Source organism: Ovis aries, chromosome 13 (genome assembly GCF_016772045.2).
Source record: "Ovis aries strain OAR_USU_Benz2616 breed Rambouillet chromosome 13, ARS-UI_Ramb_v3.0, whole genome shotgun sequence".
Lineage (NCBI taxonomy): Eukaryota > Metazoa > Chordata > Mammalia > Artiodactyla > Bovidae > Ovis > Ovis aries.
In genome coordinates this window covers 62,095,982-62,115,002 of record NC_056066.1, presented here as the reverse complement: position 1 = coordinate 62,115,002, position 19,021 = coordinate 62,095,982, and the positions used below count along the sequence as shown (strand labels likewise).

General features: G+C 48.0%; 1 protein-coding gene across 1 annotated transcript in view; it reads right to left on the bottom strand.

The window, feature by feature from the left end:
- Window positions 1-18,605, bottom strand: part of LOC132657569 (short palate, lung and nasal epithelium carcinoma-associated protein 2A-like) — a 33,819-nt gene extending 15,214 nt beyond the window's left edge. Inside the window, exon 1 of the mRNA XM_060397020.1 lies at window positions 18,458-18,605. Coding sequence (XP_060253003.1) covers window positions 18,458-18,494 — 37 coding nt within the window. The 5' untranslated portion in view covers window positions 18,495-18,605. The remainder of the gene's footprint in view (window positions 1-18,457) is intronic.
- Between the last annotated feature and the right edge of the window lie 416 nt (window positions 18,606-19,021).

Genomic DNA, 19,021 nt, shown 5'->3' with positions numbered 1-19,021 from the left:
CTGCACACCTGCCCCCAGCCCCTCTACTCTCAGTGCAGCTGCCAGAAGTTAAAACTCTCACCTTAAACCAAAGTTCCCATCATGGCCCCTGTGTCATCTACTCACTGCCACCCCAAACTCACCTACCTCTCTCTCCATAGCCCTACTGTCTTCCTTCTTTTCCAGAAGAATACCAACATCATTGCTGGCTTTGCCCTCTGCACAGACCATTCCCTCTTTATAGAACTCTGCTCTTGAAGCCAGTGTGAGTTTGGTCCTGCCATTCAAACTCACAGTAAGTCCTGACTTAACATTTAAGTCCTGACACAACACATTAAGACTTACATCACCTCCTCCCTTTAGACGACAACCCCAGGGTCAACTAACCACATCGGAAACATAAAAGACATCAAAGCCACAGGAGATCTTGGAGTTCCACTTAACCTCCTAGCTGGGAAGACTAGGGAGCTTATGGTCCAGAGAAGGAGAAGGACGCATCCAAAACTCCATGTGAATTAACGAAACTTATTCTCCTCTTCCATTGGACATCTTTTAGGCTTGTTGAAATTTTCTGCTTGGTAATAACTTTTTATTTTTATTTTTTCTTTTTAAAATAAATCTATTTATTTCAATTGGAGGTCAATTATTTTAAAACAAAGATTAAATAAAATTATCTAAAGTTGGTTTAAACTACAGATGCCTGAGCTCCTCTCTAGATATTCAGGGTCAGGGGCTCTGGGATGGCTGGCCAGAAAAGGAAGCAACTGAACTAGGGTGGCTCAAAGGTACTTTTGACCTTTGGTTCTAACTGTTGTGACCCCCACGCCATCTTCTGGAAACCCACTTTGCCTAGACATGACCCTCACCACCCTTCCCAGGACTTCCTAGGTGGCTCTCATGATAAAGAATCCGCCTGCCATGCAGGAGACCCAGATTCTATCCCTAGGTTGGGAAGTTTCCCTGGAGAAGGAAATGGCAACCCACTCCAGCATTCTTGCTTGGAGAATTCCATGGACAGAGGAGTCTTCTGGGCTACACCCCATGGCGTCAAAAAGAGTTGGACATGACTGAGTGACTAACACAAGTACGGAAGTATAAGTACAGGTGGCCAAAAAAGGAAGCAACTGGACTAGTGTGGCTCAAAGGTACTTTTAACCTTGAGTTCTAAGAGCTGTGACCCCCACGCCATCCTCTGGAACCCACCACTGCCTAGACATGACACAACCCTAGGTGCTTATCCTGCTTCATCTTGTTTCACCTCGTCAGCAACCAGGCAGGGGTGTTACTGCACTCATTTCTTGACCGAGGAACATGAGATTCATAGGGGAAGATGACTTTCTCGACAGGAAGGATCAGAGCTGGGGAGTTCACCCAGTTCTGCATCCTCTACCACTGAGATTGGCTGTTCCTACTCTCAGCCTCTGGGGGCAGCAGCGAGTCGCACTCTTTGGCCCCAGAATCCAGAACCCAGTAGGGGCAGGCACTGCAGGTGTACTATCACAATTGGCGCTCATGGCAACCCCCTACGGAGGTTTGGAAGCCCCGTTTTCCAGCTGAGGAAACTGAGGTTTAGGAAAGAAAGGTGACTGGCCCGGGTTTCACAAGAACAGGAACCTAGCGTTTGCATTCTCAGGGAAGGACTTTCACTCAGATCACGTCGAGGCCAGCTGGTGGGGCAGGAAAGTCGTACTTGAATACCGTGTTTATTCCTTGACTCTGACTGAGTTGGTTGTAATGCCTGGTGCACTGGGCCTATGTCAACCCAGAACTCCCAGTCCAGGAAGCACAGATGGGTGCCCACGTGGCATTAGGCTGGGGGCACCAGTAGAGAGCTTTGGGTCACCCAGAGTCAGCCTCCTCCGTTTACCCACCTGCACCTCAGCAGGGACCTGTAACCCTGTCCTTGACATGACTGCAGCCAGGACAAAGTAGGGATAGGGCCAGAGGCTTGGGGAGCTAGTGTTCCTCATACTGACTGTGGTCCCATCATCAGAGCACAGGGCAGGTGCCCAAGCCTGGACCTGGGACATAGTGGACCCCATCCAGCCAAGCCTTGGACTGGTCAGCAGACTCGCAGGTTGTCTGTGCTCAGTTCTGCAAACACCGGGTTCCTCTTTTGCTTGTTGTGGACACAGAGCTGGGGGCTGTGCTGAAATCTTGTGAAGAGAGAGTTCCCGACTCAGGACCACAGCCCAAGGGACCAAGTGTGATGTAGTGAGCTCGGACCTGATGTCGGCCCCAGGCTTCAGCTGCCTCATTGTAAAATGGCAAAACAACTCCATGCCGAGTGGCAAAATGGAAATTCAGTTCAGTTCAGTCACTCAGTTGTGTCTGACTGTTTGTGACCCCATAGACTGCAGCACGCCAGGCTTCCTGTCCATCACCAACTCCCAGAGCTTGCTCAAACTAATGTCCATCCAACTGTTTCATCCTCTGATTCCCCCTCTCCTCCTGCCCTCAATCTTTCCCAGCATCAAGGTCTTTTCCAATGAGCCAATTCTTCGCATCAGATGGACAAAGTGTTGGAGCTTCAGCCTTAGCATTGGCCTTTCCAATGAATATTCAGGGTTGATTTCCTTTAGGATTGACTAGTATGATCTCCTTGCAGTCCAAGGGACTCTCAAGCATCTTCTCCAACATCATAGTTCAAAAGAAAAATGGGAATTACAATACCCCAAATCTGGGGTTGGGCAGACTGGGTTGGAATCCTCTTTTTGCCTGTTGCTAGCTGTGTGGCCGGGACAAGGAGCTTCATCTCCCCGAGCCTCAGGTCCCCTAAGTGTGAAATGGGACTAACTATGGGCCTCTCCTCCCAGGGATGCTGCGAGAAGTGGTGGGGTAATGTGTGTAGGCCCCTGGCAACACAGTTGCTACAGTGATGGTGGTGATAACAATTGTTGCTGGTGTCTGGTCACCTCACTCCCCTCTGCCTCCAGTTTCTCGTCTGTTTATGACCCCACTGCACAGGGTTATGGAGAGGCTGTAGTGGATAGATTAAGTAGCCATCATGCTTAATCTATCTCAACTGCTTTTCCTATTTTTGCATTCACTAAAGACTAAGTGAGCTTAAATGGGCTCAGATCTACAGTATACCTATGTCCGCAAATTCTGGCACCCTTGGGTGCTAATATATAGCCCTTGGCACAGTTGGTTTCTCACTCTGCCCATTTCCCTTCTGAGGTCAAGTTAGGGAGTCTTAAGTAGGACCCTGATTGACTGTAGGGCCTGGATGGAGCTTTCTGCCAAGATGCCCTGCCAGGAAGCTCCTGGGCTTGGAGAGGAGGACTGATTGGCAATGCCTTCCATAAATTCAGGAGGAGAGAGTGGAGACACTGCATGTTGGCCAGTGTAGGACCAGGTCATGTTTAAGGTGCCTGCAGCCGGTGTCACCACATGCTCCTGGAGGGTGGGACCCTGGGACTTGCCTGGTGCTGGAGGAAGAAGGAGACCCTGGTCTGAGTTCCACTCTTGGTTCTGTCAATAACCCGCTTTGTGACTCTGACCAAGACATTCATTTTCTCCCATGATCTCCATTTCCTCTAACTGCAAAATGAGCAGTGGTTCTCTGCTAGACAGCTGCCACTTCAGGGCTCTGAGAGGTGACCAGGCACATCTGGGGCTACTTTGCCCCATTCCCACCAGATGGCGCACCTGGCACTCTTGCTTTGCAGGAATCCCATCCGCTCCTTGGGCACAGTGATAACTGCCCACTCTCTGAGGCCATGAGGACCAGGACCATAGGGCATCACCCCCAGGACCTGACACGCAGATGCTCAACAATTCTATTACAGCCTGCAGAAGCATTTTTCTTTATTGCTGATTAAGGTGTACATATTTAGAAATGCATGCATTTCATTTATAACAGCACAATAAGCTTGCTTTTAGAGTCATCCTTGGGTGTGCCTCCCAGTCTTCCCTTGCTGGTTGTGTGACAGAAGACAAGGGCCCTAACGTCTCTGAGCTCTGTTTTTGTTGTTGCTGGTGGTGGTAGATATAAACTATAATTCTTTTTAAAAAATTTTTACTGTAGGAAAAGTCACATAATATCAGTTCAGTTTAGTTCAGTCGCTCAGTTGTATCTGACTCTTTGTGACCCCATGGGCTGCACCAGGCTTCCCTGTCCATCACCAACTCCCAGAGTTCACTCAAAGTGATGTTCATCAAGTCGGTGATGCCATCCAACCATCTCATCCTCTGTCATCCCCTTCTCCTCCTGCCTGAAATCTTTCCCACCATCAGGGTCTTTTCAAATGAGTCAGTTCTTCACATCAGGTGGCCAAAGTACCAGAGTTTCAGCTTCAGCATCAGTCCTTCCAATGAATATTCAGGACTGATCTCCTTTAGGATGGACTGATTGGATCTCCTTGCAGTCCAAGAGACTCTCAAGAGTCTTCTCCAACACCACAGTTCAAAAGCATCAATTCTTTGGTGCTCAGCTTTCTTCATAGTCTAACTCTCACATCCATACGTGACTACTGGAAAAGCCATAGCTTTGACTAGAATATAAAACATAATATTTTAAACACATTTAACTGTACAGTTCAGTGGCACTAACTACATTCACATTATTGTACAACTCTCACCATCATTTGTCTCCTGAATTTTTCACCTTCCTAAACTGACACTCTGTCCCCATTAAGCACCAACTCCCTATTCCTTCTCCCAGCCCCTCCATTCAGTTCAGTCTTATCTGACTATTTGTGACCCCATAGACTGCAGCACACCAGGCTTCCCTATCCTTTGTTATCTCCCCCAAGTTTGCTCAGATTCATGTCCATTGAGTTGGTGATGCCATCCAACCATCTCATCCTCTGTTTCCCCTTTCTCCTCCTGCCCACAGTCTTACTCCTGGCATCTACCTATGTATCTTCTAACTCTATGAATTTGACTATTCTAGGTACCTTGTATAAGTGGGATCAAATAGTATTTGTCTGCACCTAACATATATTGGAATGCCATTTTCAGATTAGCTTAGTATATGTCTCGGAGAAGGCAATGGCACCCCACTCCGGTACTCTTGCCTGGAAAATCCCATGGACGGAAGAGCCTGGTGGGCTGCCGGGGGGTCGCACAGAGTCGGACACGACTGAAGCGACTGAAGCGACTTAGCAGTATATGTCTTACAAGTAGATTGTACCTTCTTCTTTTTATCCCCTGTGCTATACAATAGGTTCTCATTAGTTATCTATTTAATTTTATTTATTTATTTTTGCTGCAGTTTAGTTCCTGGATCAGATATTGAACCCTCACCCCCTGCATTGGAAGCATGGAGTCTTAACTACCTGACCACCAGGGAAGTCCCTCATTAGTTTTATATACCTCGAATTGTACATATGTCAATTCCAATCTCCTAGTCCATCGCTCCAGTACTTTGGCCACCTCATGGGAAGAGTTGACTCACTGGAAAAGACTCTGATACTGGGAGGGACTGGGGGCAGGAGGAAAAGGGGATGACAGAGGATGAGATGGCTGGATGGCATCACCGACTCAATGGACGTGAGTTTGAGTGAACTCCGGGAGATGGTGATGGACAGCGAGGCCTGGCGTGCTGCGATTCATGGGGTTGCAAAGAGTCGGACACGACTGAGCGACTGAACTGAACTGACTGAGTCCATCCCACCCACCTCTTCCACTCTTGGTAACCACAGTTTGTCCCCTGCATCTGTGTCTCTATCTCTGCTTTGCAAATAGGTTCATCAGCACCGTTTTCCTAGCGTCCACATGCATGAACCTATACACAATGTTTGTTTTTCTCTTTCTGACTTACTTCACTCTGCATGACAATCTCTAAGTCCATCCAGGTCTCTGCAAATGGCACAGTTTCCTTCCTTTTTGGCCTGAGTAATATTCCATTGTATTTATGTACTGCGTATTCTTTGTCCATTCCTCTGTTGATTGACACTGAGGTTGTTTCCATGTCCTGGTTATTGTAAATAGTGCTGCAGGGAACACTGGGGTGTATGTATCTTTTGGAATTGTGGTTTTCTCCAGGTGTGTGCCCGAGAGTGGGGTTTCTAGGTCTTATGGTAACTCTATTCTTAGTTTTTTAAGGAATCGCCATACCGTACTCCATAGAGGCTGTACTAACTACCAACTTACATCCCACCAAGAGTGTAGGAGAATATCCTTTGCTGCACTCCCTCTCCAGCGATTATTGTTTGTAGATTTTTTGATGGTGCTCATCCTAACCAGTGTGAGGTGTTACCTCATTGCAATCTTGGTTTGTAGTTCTCTAATAATTAGTGATATCAAATATCTTTTCACATGCCTTGTGGCCATCCATATGTCTTCTTTGGAGAAATGTCTATTTAGGTGCCCTGCCCGTTTTTTGATTGGATTGTTTGTTGCTTTGATATTGAGTTGCATGAGCTGTTGGTAGCTCTGGGTTTGTTTGTTTGTTTAACTGTAAAACAAGAATAGGAATATCCTCTACCTTAGTAGGGCTGCAGGGGAACTAAGTGAGGACAGGTCAGTAGAGAACCCAGCCCAGTCCTGACTAGAGAAGATACTCCATGAATAATAGTGAACATCACCATTACTTTGTTGTTGTTTAATTCCTAAGTCATGTCCAATTCTTTTGCAACCCCACGGACTGTAGCCTGCCAGGCTCCTCTGTCCATAGGATTTCCCAGACAAGAATACTGGAATGGGTTGCCATTTCCTTCTCCCGACCCCAGGATCGAATCCGCATCTGCTGCATTGTCAGGGGGATTCTTTACCACTCAGCCACCAGGGAAGCCCGTCATCATTACTATTACTGCAATTAACAGTAGTGAGTGATGACCTGATGCAGCATTCAGGAGCCCAAGAGAACAGTGAGGGCAACAAGGGGCAGTGTGTGCAGTTCTTAAGAGTATGATAGGCCTGGGCTCAGATCCTGGCTCTGCTACTTACTAGCCTTATTATCTTTCTCTTTCAGGGACTTAACTTACTTACCTGTAAAGTGGGCACAATGGGTATACCTACATAATTGAACTGGTCTGAAAGATACACAGTTAACATGTCTAAACCTGGACACAGAGTCCCTAAAGATGTGCTTTCTTCTTCACTTGCTGGAGTGGGAGCCCCACAAGGCAGGGATCTCATCTGTTTTGTTGCCTGATGTGTCCCCTTGTGATCACAATGCCTTTTGATCATGGCTGATGAACACATGTTCCCTGATGTGTTGTTGCTGTTATCATAACACAGAGATCATTGACCCTGCCCATGGGTGACTTCCCTGAGGGAGAGCACGTTGCTCTGTTTTCAAGTACTTTCCGGGCCTATCTACCTCTCCCCAGACACTGGGCACTTCTGCTGCATTAGAACCCACCCCTCCTTTCTCTCTGGTCCCTCCCTGTTCCAGTGACCACTGGTATGTATAGTGGTAAGAACATGGACTTGGCTGGCCAGGGGCTTGTCTCCTCATTGATGGGCTCCTCTGAGCCTGTTGCATCTGCTCTGGGAGCTAACACCAGGCTCAGTATTTCTCCAGGCTGCTGTGTCTGTGCAACAAGAAGATACCAGTCCAGGGCCAGCACAATGCGGGATACATCGGTGCCCATTTCTGCCCACTCTCCATACCCTGGAGAGCAAAGGGCACAGGTGGGCAGGGAGGCTGGTTCCCTCAGAGGCCATCTGAAGTCCAGGCAGGTTCATCCAGGCCATCCTGGAGACAGAAGTGATGACAGCTCCTCCCGTGCATCCTGTCTCTTCATCCCTCTCCGGGAACAAGGAATTTCCTTGCACGGAAGATATTTGCTTTTCAGGGCCAAAAGCGCCAGCCACGAGGGTCGTGAGATGAATTTCTCATTGAAATTTTCCAATGAAGCATGAAGGATTAGCTGTCCTAGGACTAGGACATCCTACCCCTGGCATGACAGCTAATCCTCAGCCAGGGCAGCTTCCTCATCCCACTGACTCAGCCCTTAAGCTCTGAGCTGGTATCTTTTTCTGAACACAGCTCAGCTTCCTGGCAAGAAAGATTCTAGAAGGTCATCCAGGCTACCGAGACCAGAGAGGGCAAGCGTGGGGTTGAGGCTTCACAGAGGCAGAGGCAGGGCTGGCTGAGGCTCAGGGTTCCCACTCAGCTCCCAGGTTTCACCCCCAGGGACCCCCTCCCCAAACCCTGACTAACACTGAGGTAGACTTACAGAAGTGTACCCTCCTCCCATCCACCAAATGTAATTTCTTCACTTTGCTATGAAAAAAAGCTGAAAGAACTATCATTTTGCTTTTGAAATCAACCAGACAGGAACAATTCATCCAATTTATAAAAGACTCCATTTCTCACACTTGAATTGCCTCCGCAGGAATTCTTGACAAATACAGAAATCAAAGTAACAACTATTTTCAAATGTATTGTAATTTTCATGACTGCTAAATATAACAATTAATAAAGCTGTCATAATGTTACAGTCTGAAGACCTTTAATTTAAACTTTGAGCTGTTTTGACATTTTTCTGGTTTTGAAGGTAACACATTTTGTTTTTTCAGCTTGCAAACATTTTCCTAAACCCTGGGCTCTGTGTCTGGAACACCTATTGGGTTAAACAGCTCTCCCAGGTGTCGGGCCCTAGAAAATGCACAACTGCTTCTCATGGACTGATGGATGGACAAGGAGGTCTCATCCCCCACCCCCAGGCTCTTCTTCCCCCTGCTCTGTGAAAAGCCCCTTGAGCACTTTGCCCAAACCTCCCAGAGAAGAGTCACTACACAGTTGAAAGGAAAGTTCAATGGGTCTGGCTCCTTCCCAAGTCCCGTGAAGCCCAAACACCTTTTCTCTTCCACTCTTGGGTCCCTCAGATCTGGCATAGGATCTGACTCAGAGTAGGAACCAAATGATGTTTGGGGGAGGAAAGAAGAAAGAGAGGATGGAAACAGTGAGAGGAAGGAAAGGAAGAAAGAGCAAAGGAAAGAGAGAGGGTGTGGGAAAAGGGCATCAGCCATGCCCCGTCTGACCAGATCATTGAGGGCAGAGACCGCAGAGGACCTGGCTTGGCTAACCAGCACTGACGGTCTCAATGTGTGAATGAATGAATGGACGAGAGAATGAGGGCAACAGCCCCCTGACCTCCCAGAATTGGACCTCTTGTCTGTCTTCTCCCTGCATCATCTTCCAGATGCCTCCTACTAAAGAGAACTGGATCCCACGTCCATCTATCTAGTCACTCATTCACTTAACAAATGTTAATAGTTTTGTGCTGGGACCACTCATCCACTCAATAACTGTTTATTGAGCACCTCCTGCATCAAGCCCATTCATCAAAGATGAATGAATCTTGGTCCTCGTCCCAGAGATGGGCCAGCCTCCAGGGCAACAGAGGAGTCATTGAGGTCAGCTCATAACTGGTAGGAAAGTGTGATCTCATTGTTTACTCCTCCAAACCACCAGAGGCAGGTAATAGTTTGTCCCCATTTTATAGACAAGGAAACTGAGGCACAGAAAGGTAAAGTAAATTGCTCAAGGCCACCCACCCAGTAAGTGGCTGGGATTTGAACCTAGGTAGCCTGGTCCCAGAGTCCATGCTCTGAGACATTTACAACACATTGTTTGTAAGGTGACTGTCATTGTCACCTTAATGATTGGCATCTGTCTTGGACTGTCTGAGCCCTCAAAGGATAGGAAGCACTCTGATTCATTCATTTTTTTGTTTCCTTGGCATCACTCAGCCCAAGTTTTGTTCAGGGGAGGCACTCCATAAGAGTTTGTCGGTTGAAAGAATGTGTATTAGCCCTTTCCCCCCTGCTAGGCTCCTTCAGGTCAGGGACCCTAGTTCTGCCATCTTTGTGTCCCCGGCAGCCACCTAGGGCCTAGTTTGTGGTGGTTTTTGTTCAGTCACTGAGTCGTGTCCAGCTGTATGCAACCCTATGGACTGTAGCCTGCCAGACTCCTGTGTCCTCCACTATCTCCCAGAGTTGGTTCAAATTCATGTCCATTAAATTGGCGATGCTATCTAAACATCTCATCCTCTGCCCCTTCTTCTCTTATTGTCTTCAGTCCAGGTCCCAATGAACACCACATTGAATTAAAATGAAAAGAGTAAGCTAATCAACAGACCAATTGGCTGACTAGAGAATGTAGAGGAAAGATCCAGAATTCCATCCATCCATCCTTCCTCCCACCCTTCCATCCATCCACTCATCCTATCATCCATCCACTCATCATATATTTTTGGAACTTCTGTTCTGGCCCTGCCCCAAGCCAGGCTCTGGGGTCCCAAAGAGCACTCATCTGTGTCCCAGCCCTCAGCACCCATCAGCAGTCAGTCCTTTCAGTCACTCAGTCGCATCTGACTCTTTGTGATCCCATGGACTGCAGCATGCCAGGTTTCTCTGTCCTTCACCAACTCCCAGAGCTTGTTCAAACTCATGTCCATCCAGTCGGTGACACCATCCAACCATCTCATCCTCTGTCATCCCCTTCTCCTCCTGCCTGAAATCTTTCCCAGCATCAGGGTCTTTTCAAATGAGCCAGTTCTTCACACCAGGTGGCCAAAGTATTGGAGTTTCAGCATCAGCATCAGTCCTTCCAATGAATATTCAGGACTGATTTCCTTTTAGGACTTCCCTGGTGGCTCAGATGGTAAAGTGTCTGTCTACAATGTGGGAGACCTGGGTTCGATCCCTGGGTTGGGAAGATTCCCTGGAGAAGGAAATGGATTTCCTTTAGGATTGACTGGTTTGATCTCCTTGCTGTCCAAAGGACTCTCAAGAGTCTTCTTCAACACCACAGTTCAAAAGCATCAATTCTTCAGCGCTCAGCTTTCTTTATAGTCCAACTCTCACATTCATACATGACTACTGAAAAAATCATAGCTTTGACTACATGGACCTTAGTCAGCAAAATGATGTCTCTGCTTTTCAATATGCTATCAAGGTTGGTCATGGTTTTTCTTCCAAGGAGCAAGCATCTTTTACTTTCATGGCTGCAGTCACCATCTGCAGTGGTTTTGGAGCCCAAGGAAATAAAGTCTGTCACTGTTTCCATTGTTTCCCCGTCTATTTTCCATGAAGTGATGGGACCAGATGCCATGATCTTAGTTTTCTGAATGTTGAGTTTTAAGCCAACTTTTTCACTCTCCTCTTTCACCAGGTGCAGGCAAACATGACAACTATTTTCCCCAAAGCAGGTAACGTTCTTGAACATGTTCTGTACGTTGAAAACCTGATGCAAATGGTCAGAATTTTCCCTCTTGCTGCCTTAGCTGCTGTCCCTGGCAGAGCCTGGGCCTGAGGACAGCCTTTCAGAAACACTGAATTGAGTTTAACTGAGCAGTTTGGGACTTGAAAGAAGAAACCATACAACATTATGATGTAGTTGGAGATAGTACAGATAATACAAAAGACCGATGTTGGCAGAATCCCCAAACTTGGGGCATCTGTGAGTATATTTGTCTCCCAGGGGCTTTTGACAATTAGCCAGACCTCAGCTGGAATCCTAGCCCTGCTGCTGACTAGCTGCGTGACCTTGCACAAGTTACATGGACTTTCTGAGCATCCATTCCTCATTTGCAAAGTGAGAGCTCATGATAGTGCATTTGCTAAAACTGGTGTGAGGATTAGGTAAGACTTAAGTCTGAAAGCCGTGAATCCTGTGCCTGGTACATGGTGAGTGCTCAGAAAAGCTAACTCTGCTGAGGGGGGAGGGTTGAGACTGAGAACCAGGACAGGGTCTCTTTCCTGACCCTGCTTCTTAGAGGTGGTGATTTTAGGCAAGTCGGCTCTCTGAACCTCCTCTCTAACATCAGATGCTGATCCTGGTTGGGAGGCACTGGAAATGCATTGAATTAAAAAGAGAATACATCGTCCTGGAGCCTTATGTGGTGGCCCCTTCTGAACTAAAAGGGAGGAAAATGCAGAGAAAATAGAACTCTCGGTCTGCGGGGGTCTCTCTCATTGTCGCTCTCAGGCCTCTCATCTCTCTGGACCACTCCCGCCCCCCGCCCCCGCCCCGCCGGGGCCTCCTCTCTGCCTTCCCGGCCCTGCTTTCCATCAACTGCTCCCCATTCCCAGTCCCAGGTCTAAGGATGTCACACCCTGCAAATCTCCCCGATCCTTCACGACACGTCCCGTATGAAATCCTCATTGATCCACCCAGATGGCCCTTCTTAATTTTCTACCTTATAGCTTTTCAATAGGTCTCTTCCTTTTCTACACACACACACACACACACACACACACACACACACACACGCACACAACTTTCGATTCTGGGAGGTCAAAGTCTGAGATTCATCTCTTGTTTCCCAGGATGGCTTACACAGAATGAGCTGAAATTTGCTCGCCAATGGCATCTGTCAGGATTATTGGGTTATTTGTAACGGAAAACACAACCCGGACTTAAGTGTGAAAGGGAGTCATTGACTCATGTTAACTCAAAGGTCAAAGGGTTTCAGACATGGCTGAATCCAAATGCTCAAAGGAAAGTTTCTGGATGGTTTCTCTCTGTGACTTGGATCTCCTTTCTTCTTCAGTGGCTTCATTCTCAAACTGACCCTCCCCAAAGGGTAGTAGAGAGGCCATCAGGCTCACTTTCTCTCTTAACAACCCTGGCAGAAAGAGCACTATCTCTTTCCTATTATCCCTTCAAAAGTCTAGGTCTGATCCCCATTGGTCCAGCTGGGATCACATGCCGAGCTCTGAGCCAATCACAGTGGTGGGGGTGAAGAAATACACTGATTGGCCAATATGAAAACATTATGCCTGCAAAGGGGCAGAGGTAGAATGCTTAGCAGGGTGGGATAACAGGCAAGGGAGCATGGCCAAGGGAAGGACTGATTTCAAGGAGGAGGAAGTGATGTCTGTAGTGCAATCAAGTAAGATGAGGCTGACACGTGGTTTCCTCCACGTGGAGATTGTTGAGTGCCTGATGAGCGCTGAGTTGGTAGGGTGACCAGTGAAAATGGGTGGGTGGAGGTGTGAACGTGTCCCAAACAAATGTGTTGCTTGAGGGGTAACCTGTGGACTAGCAGTATCAGCTTCTCCAGGAAGTTTTGAGGAAACGTTGAATCTTAGGCGGCGGCCCGGACCAACTGACCAGACGCTGCATTTTTACAAGAGTCGGGGGCTGAGAAGGCTGTTCCAGGCTGAGAAACCCCCGCTCTGGGGAAACTGGCTGTGAAGCTGTAGAGGGAGGGGAGGAGAAAACTGGAGGGATTGTGGACTTGAGGGAGGGACCTTGATTTTTCCATAAAGGAGGGCCTGGAGCGTGTTCCATTGTGCATTCTTAACAATGAGAAAAATTAACTTTCTGTTCACAACGTGAAACTTCATTCGTATTTTGCAGGACACTGTTTCAGATTTGCATAAATCAGATTCACGTAGATGTGAGCTGAATCTATTCGCTGCCTGAAGGAAGGAAAGTCGTGGTGGGGTTCTCTCCTGAGAGCCTCCCACTGTGGGTCCTTTGGCATCTGGAGGCCTCCCGGGATCACTGATTCTGGGCCAGGGGCGTCGGGTGTTGAGGGCCCCGCAGATACTTCCGCAAGAACCGAAGGCTGCTCTGACCCCTTTGCTCTTCCTTCTTTGTAACCCCATCTGGCTCCATGTGACTCTCCTCCGCGCCCACGGGGATTCTCGGGTTGTTCACAGAGATGTGCTGGCAAAAGGAGATTGACAAAACAAAGGCTGTCACGTGTATCCCTGGGCCAGAAGGGCCCTGAGAGCCATCACAGTCAGAGTGTCTTCAGGCAGGCGCCCCAGGGGCACGAAGGAGAAGAGAGAGGCCTGGGCTCTGAGATCACTTTATGCACGGTGTGCTGGGTGTGGGGAGACCCTTGGGGGCTTGGGACCCTCCCGTCACTGCGGGTCTCAATGCCCCAGCCTGACACCTCCAGGACGTGGTCTGCTGGCTGCCACCCTATGAGTCCCTCCTCCCAGGGGGAGTTGTAGAACCAGGGGGTGGTGAAGGGGCCCAGCTTCATGAATCCCAATTCCCTGCAGCACCAGTGGGGAAAAGGCCAGAGCAACATGGGGGACTCAGCATGGACGTGGCAGGAAGGAGAACCTTCAGGGCACCTCTCCTCCCTGAGGCCCTAACACACCTGTCCTCCAGCTCCTCTTGCTCTCACTGGAAGACCTGGGTTCGAACTTACTCTGCCTCCTTCTAGCTGTGTGGGAGTGGGCCAGGCAGTCTCTCTAAGACTCCGTTTCCTCATCTGCAAAACAGGGATCCTAACAGCCACTTCCTAGGATGGTTGTGAGGAATACATGGAATGGTCCGTGTAAGGAGCACAGCACAGGACTGGGCATAAAATAAACAGCCAAGGTCTATCAGTAAAGAACCCATCTGCCAATGTAGGAAACATAAGAGATACAGGTTCGATCCCTGGGTCAGGAAGATCACCTGGAGAGGGGATGGCAATCCACTCCAGGATGCTTGCCTGGAGAATCCTACAGACAGAGGAGCCTTGTGGGCTATGGTCCATAGGGTCGCAAAGGGTGGGACACGTCTGAGAGACTTAGCATGCACACAAGGTCAATTAACTATCATAATGTTGCTATTATTATCCTTGTCTTTCAAAGGGGGAGACTGAGGTTGTGTCCCCTAGGCTGAAGAATTGGGGTCTGAGCCCAAGATTTCTGACTCCCAGCCACACGTTTAATTACATCACTTCTCTGAGACTGTGTTTCCCATCTTTAAGATGGAGCTAAGGATATTGAACTTGAAGTCAAACTTTGAAAATGAAACAAGATCAAGAAGACCAAGTGCCCAGAACAGGGCTGTGCTGTTTAGTCTCAGTGCTGTCCAACTCTTAGCGACCCCATGAACCGCTATGAACCCCAATGGACCCCATGAGCCGGCCAGGCTCCTCTGCCCAGAATAGAGCCCGGCATAAAAGAATATGCTGCTTTATGCAAATGACCGTCAGTGTAAGAAACATGAATTTGCAGCATCATGGCTCCCCCTTGTGGCGTGATCTGGGAACTGTTGTAGAGCACGGGCTCTATAGCACGTCGGCTCCTAGTTGTGGTGCCGGGGCCCTCTAGTTCCGACACATGGGCTTAGCTGTCCTGGGACCTGTGAGCTCTTAGTTCTCCCACCAGGGAGCGAACCCATGTCCCCCGCTTTGGAAGGCGGATTCTTAACCTCTGGACTACCAGAGAAGTCCAACAAATTCCTTTAAGACTCAGAAACCAGTTGGCTCTACTGGAAAGCTTCTCACAATACATAAGTGAAATATCCTAAGATTCTCACCTCAGTGTCCTTTACCATTAAGTGGGATAGGGTGGGGACTGGACCACAATACAAAGAACAGCCTCCAAGGAAAGGGTCTGGCCTAGAAAACTAATGGAATGAGATAGTTCAATGAACTGACCACCGGAGCGAAATATTTTAGGAATCCATCATAGTAGTCTTCCCTATTTGGTGACATAGCCTAGGAATCCTATAATACTGATCATCATGGAGTAAAAAAAAAATAATCAGAAATTTCACTAAAAGATTTATCATTATGGAGCAGGTGACTCCGGGAATCTCAGGACAAATCTCTTCACCATGGAGTTAAGGAGCCCCGGGCTGACACTGGTGACTCTGATGTGGGCTGCCCCCGGGACCCACTCACACTCATCACTATAGCATGGGCCGCTCCACACACCTGTCTCTAGCAAGAGTCACTGTGGCACATGGCAGCCTGGACTCCCACCACCACCATCACTGCAGTGGGCGGTTTCGGGATCCCTACCATGACACTGGTCCCTGGGGATTTGCCACCCAGGAAGCCAGCTTAGTGCTCAGTGTTGATCAAAGCACAGAATCTATGCCCAGTGGGCTGTCCATGGTCCCAATATTTTACACTTGCTTTCAGGATTCTTGAGAAAGAACAGTTCAACGTAAAGATGGAGGAGGGGTGGGGGGATTGGGAGATAGTAGTAGGGCTAGATATGAGAAGAAAAAAAGTTAGGTTCAATGAGCCAGCTAATGTAAGAGGCCGGGAAGTGTTTGTCCTGGGAAAAACCAGAAAGCCCACATTAACCGAGCACCTACTGTGCCAAAGAGCTGCATCTCTCATTTAATTCTCACAACAACCTTGCAATATAAGGACCACAGATAGAGAAGAGAAGGCTCAGTGGTGTGAATGGATTTGCCCAGGTTAGACGGGGTGGCAGAACTCTTCCTAAAATCTGGACTTTTGACTCTTCTCCTGAACAGCTGAGCGCTGGCAGGCACAGGGGCTATTGATCCCAAGACCCCTGAAATTTCTACTTGTGAAACAAAGCACATTTCCCATAATTCAGGACTTCCCATTAGTCGGGGAAGGGGAGTTGGCAGTATCATGTTAATGCTTAAAAGAAGCTCAGAGGGGAAGAATGCATTTGAGGCCCCCATGGGCCGCTTCTCCATCCTCGGGTCCCCACATATTGTCATGCCAAGTAACTAACCTGATGGTTTTAAACAGTTAGGTCAAGGGCAAAGAGGAGTAAACCACTAGTGTTTTAGTTCCTCCTCTGCACTGGACAAATCACAGATATCTTCTCATCTAGTCATTGTACTATATTTCATGCACGCCAGAATATCATTGATGATTATTCAATGTGCCAGCAAGAAAATTTTTTAATTGACTGTGGCATACCATTGAATATGGGACACACGCCAAGTTTAGAAATGTTACAATGTGGGGAAAATGTGTGTCTTGGAAGTGATATCTGTGATAACTTTATGTTGTACATGCTAAGTCACATCAGTCGTGTCTAACTCTTGGCAGACCTACGGACTGCAGCCTGTCAGGCTCCCTGTCCACGGATTGTCCAGGCAAGAATACTGAGTGGGTTGCCACGCCCTCCTCCAGGGGATCTTCCCGGCTCAGGGACTGAACCGCAGTCTCTTACATCTCCTGTGTTGGCAGGTGGTTCCTTACCACTAGCGCCCCTGGGGAGCCCCTAGGATAACTTTATATGGGTATGATAATCACCCTGATCTGACAGATGAGAGAACAAACGTGGAGAGGAAGGGGGACTTGTGGGGCCACCATTTGATGCTCATACCTGAAAGTCCAGGCAGTAATACGGCTCAGATGATGTGGGCAGCCTGGAGAAAGGAGAGTGGAGGTTCCTAAACAAGCCAAAGGACTGGACATCTGATCAAGAGAGAGGGAGAGTGGTGGCGATGAGAAGGCAGGACAAGAGGTTAAGTTGACTGAAACACAGACTTATAAAACTCATTCATTTGTCCCTGTCATACACAGACTTATCTGGAAGAAGATTATTCAAAAAAACTGCTGGAAGATACATTGTAACCCCAATGTCCTACCATCTTCTAGCACAAGAGGGTACAGCATTCTCACCTTGGCAGGTGGTAATCCACCCATCCATCCGTCCATTCATATGTCCTTATCTCCCTTACCGTTATCTTTCTCCTCGTCTTTCCATCTACCCACCTAATGTTCCCCTCTCCCTTCCTTGTATCCATTCATCCTCCATCCATATTTATAGTTTTCTTTTTCTTTCCTTCTCCCATTCTGTTATCTATATATCATCTATACACACCTCTCCACCATTCATCTTCCCACACAATAGTAAGAGACCCTTCTTTCCTTCCATTCATCCACTCACCCTCCTGTCCACACACGAACCCTTTCACCCATTCATCCTTCTATCCAACCATCCTCTCTTCCTTCTTTCATTATTTTATCCATTTTCTTTCCATCCATTCATCCATCTATCCCTCCATCCCTCCATCATCTTTCATCTTTCCAGTTTCTCTTATATCCATCAATTATTTTCTCTCTCTTTCCTTCTATTTCCTTTCCATCTATTCATCTATCCACTTATATTCCCCTTTTTCCATTTTCCCTCCATCATATTCTGTCCACATTTCCTTATATGTATCTGTCCACCGATCCATCCATCGCTCCACTTATTCTTCCATACATGTTTCTGCTTTTGTCCTTTGTTCCATTCATCAATGTTCTTCCCTTTCATTTCCAGTTCATATTCCAACAAAGTGTCAATAAATATAGAGTGCCTCCTCTGTGCCTAACTAGGAACTATGAAACAACACCAGAAAGAATATAATGCAGAGGTCCCTGATCTCAGGGATCTACTGTTCTAGTGGAAGCAAAGAAGCAGACAATTACTAAACAGTCTGGCACAAGTGATGGGTAGGTGAGCGTGGGAGTCCTGAGGAGGGAGTCATTCTACCTGGAGAACAAAGCATCAGAGTCACACCTTGAAGGGCTGCAGGAATTTTCCAGGTGTAGAAGAAGGGCGTGGGAAGACATCGGGAGCAAAGCTGTAACATCTCAAAAGGGCATGGAGGGTATGCGATGGCTGAGATCTATAGGCTGAAGCAGCCTGAGGGGCACATAGGAGAATAAGGAAAGACCTGACTCCCAGCCTGAGGGGTTTGAACTTGATCCTCCTAGGGAAGACTGAGCAGAGAGATGTGATTCAGAAAAACCTCTCTGGAAGCCACGAAAGGGAGAAAACAGGAGTGGGTAGCTGGCTACTGCAATAGTCCAAGCCAGAGAGCAGGTCTCAGGTCCATAACACAACTTACGTTTTAGGAAGCTCAACTGTTGATTGATGATGTGCATCCAGAATCGGACCACTGGGCACAGCTGAAATACACATGAGCAGAGGCCTGTGTGACAGGACACTTGGGCCTCCTTCCAGCCCAGCACAGCCCAGCCTCTGACTGGTTGTGTAGAAGTGAGTGGTTCTATCAGAGTTTTTATAAACACAAAACTAATCTTCCTCTTCTGCAGGTGTAAACTGCTTAGCACACGTCAATCCTAGAGTAAATGTCCCTTCCCCCACCACAGGGGCCTGGACAAAGGGCAGGACAACAAAGCCTGGAGAGGCTGGGGAGTCTGAAGATAAAACTGCCTGCCCTGGCTGCCTCTCTGTGCTTCCAGCTGCAAAGCCTCTCCAGGGAATCTCTAGGGTCTGCCCAGGGCCCACTTGGGCAAACTCACCATATTGGGTAGACAGCTGGGCAGGATCTGTCTGAGCATGACTTCTATGACTGCAGAGAGCTGGCTGGGGAGGGGAATAGGGCATTTGAAATAACAGCAGTTATAGCTTGCTGGTTACAAATGTTTCTTCCACTCCAGGGACTTGG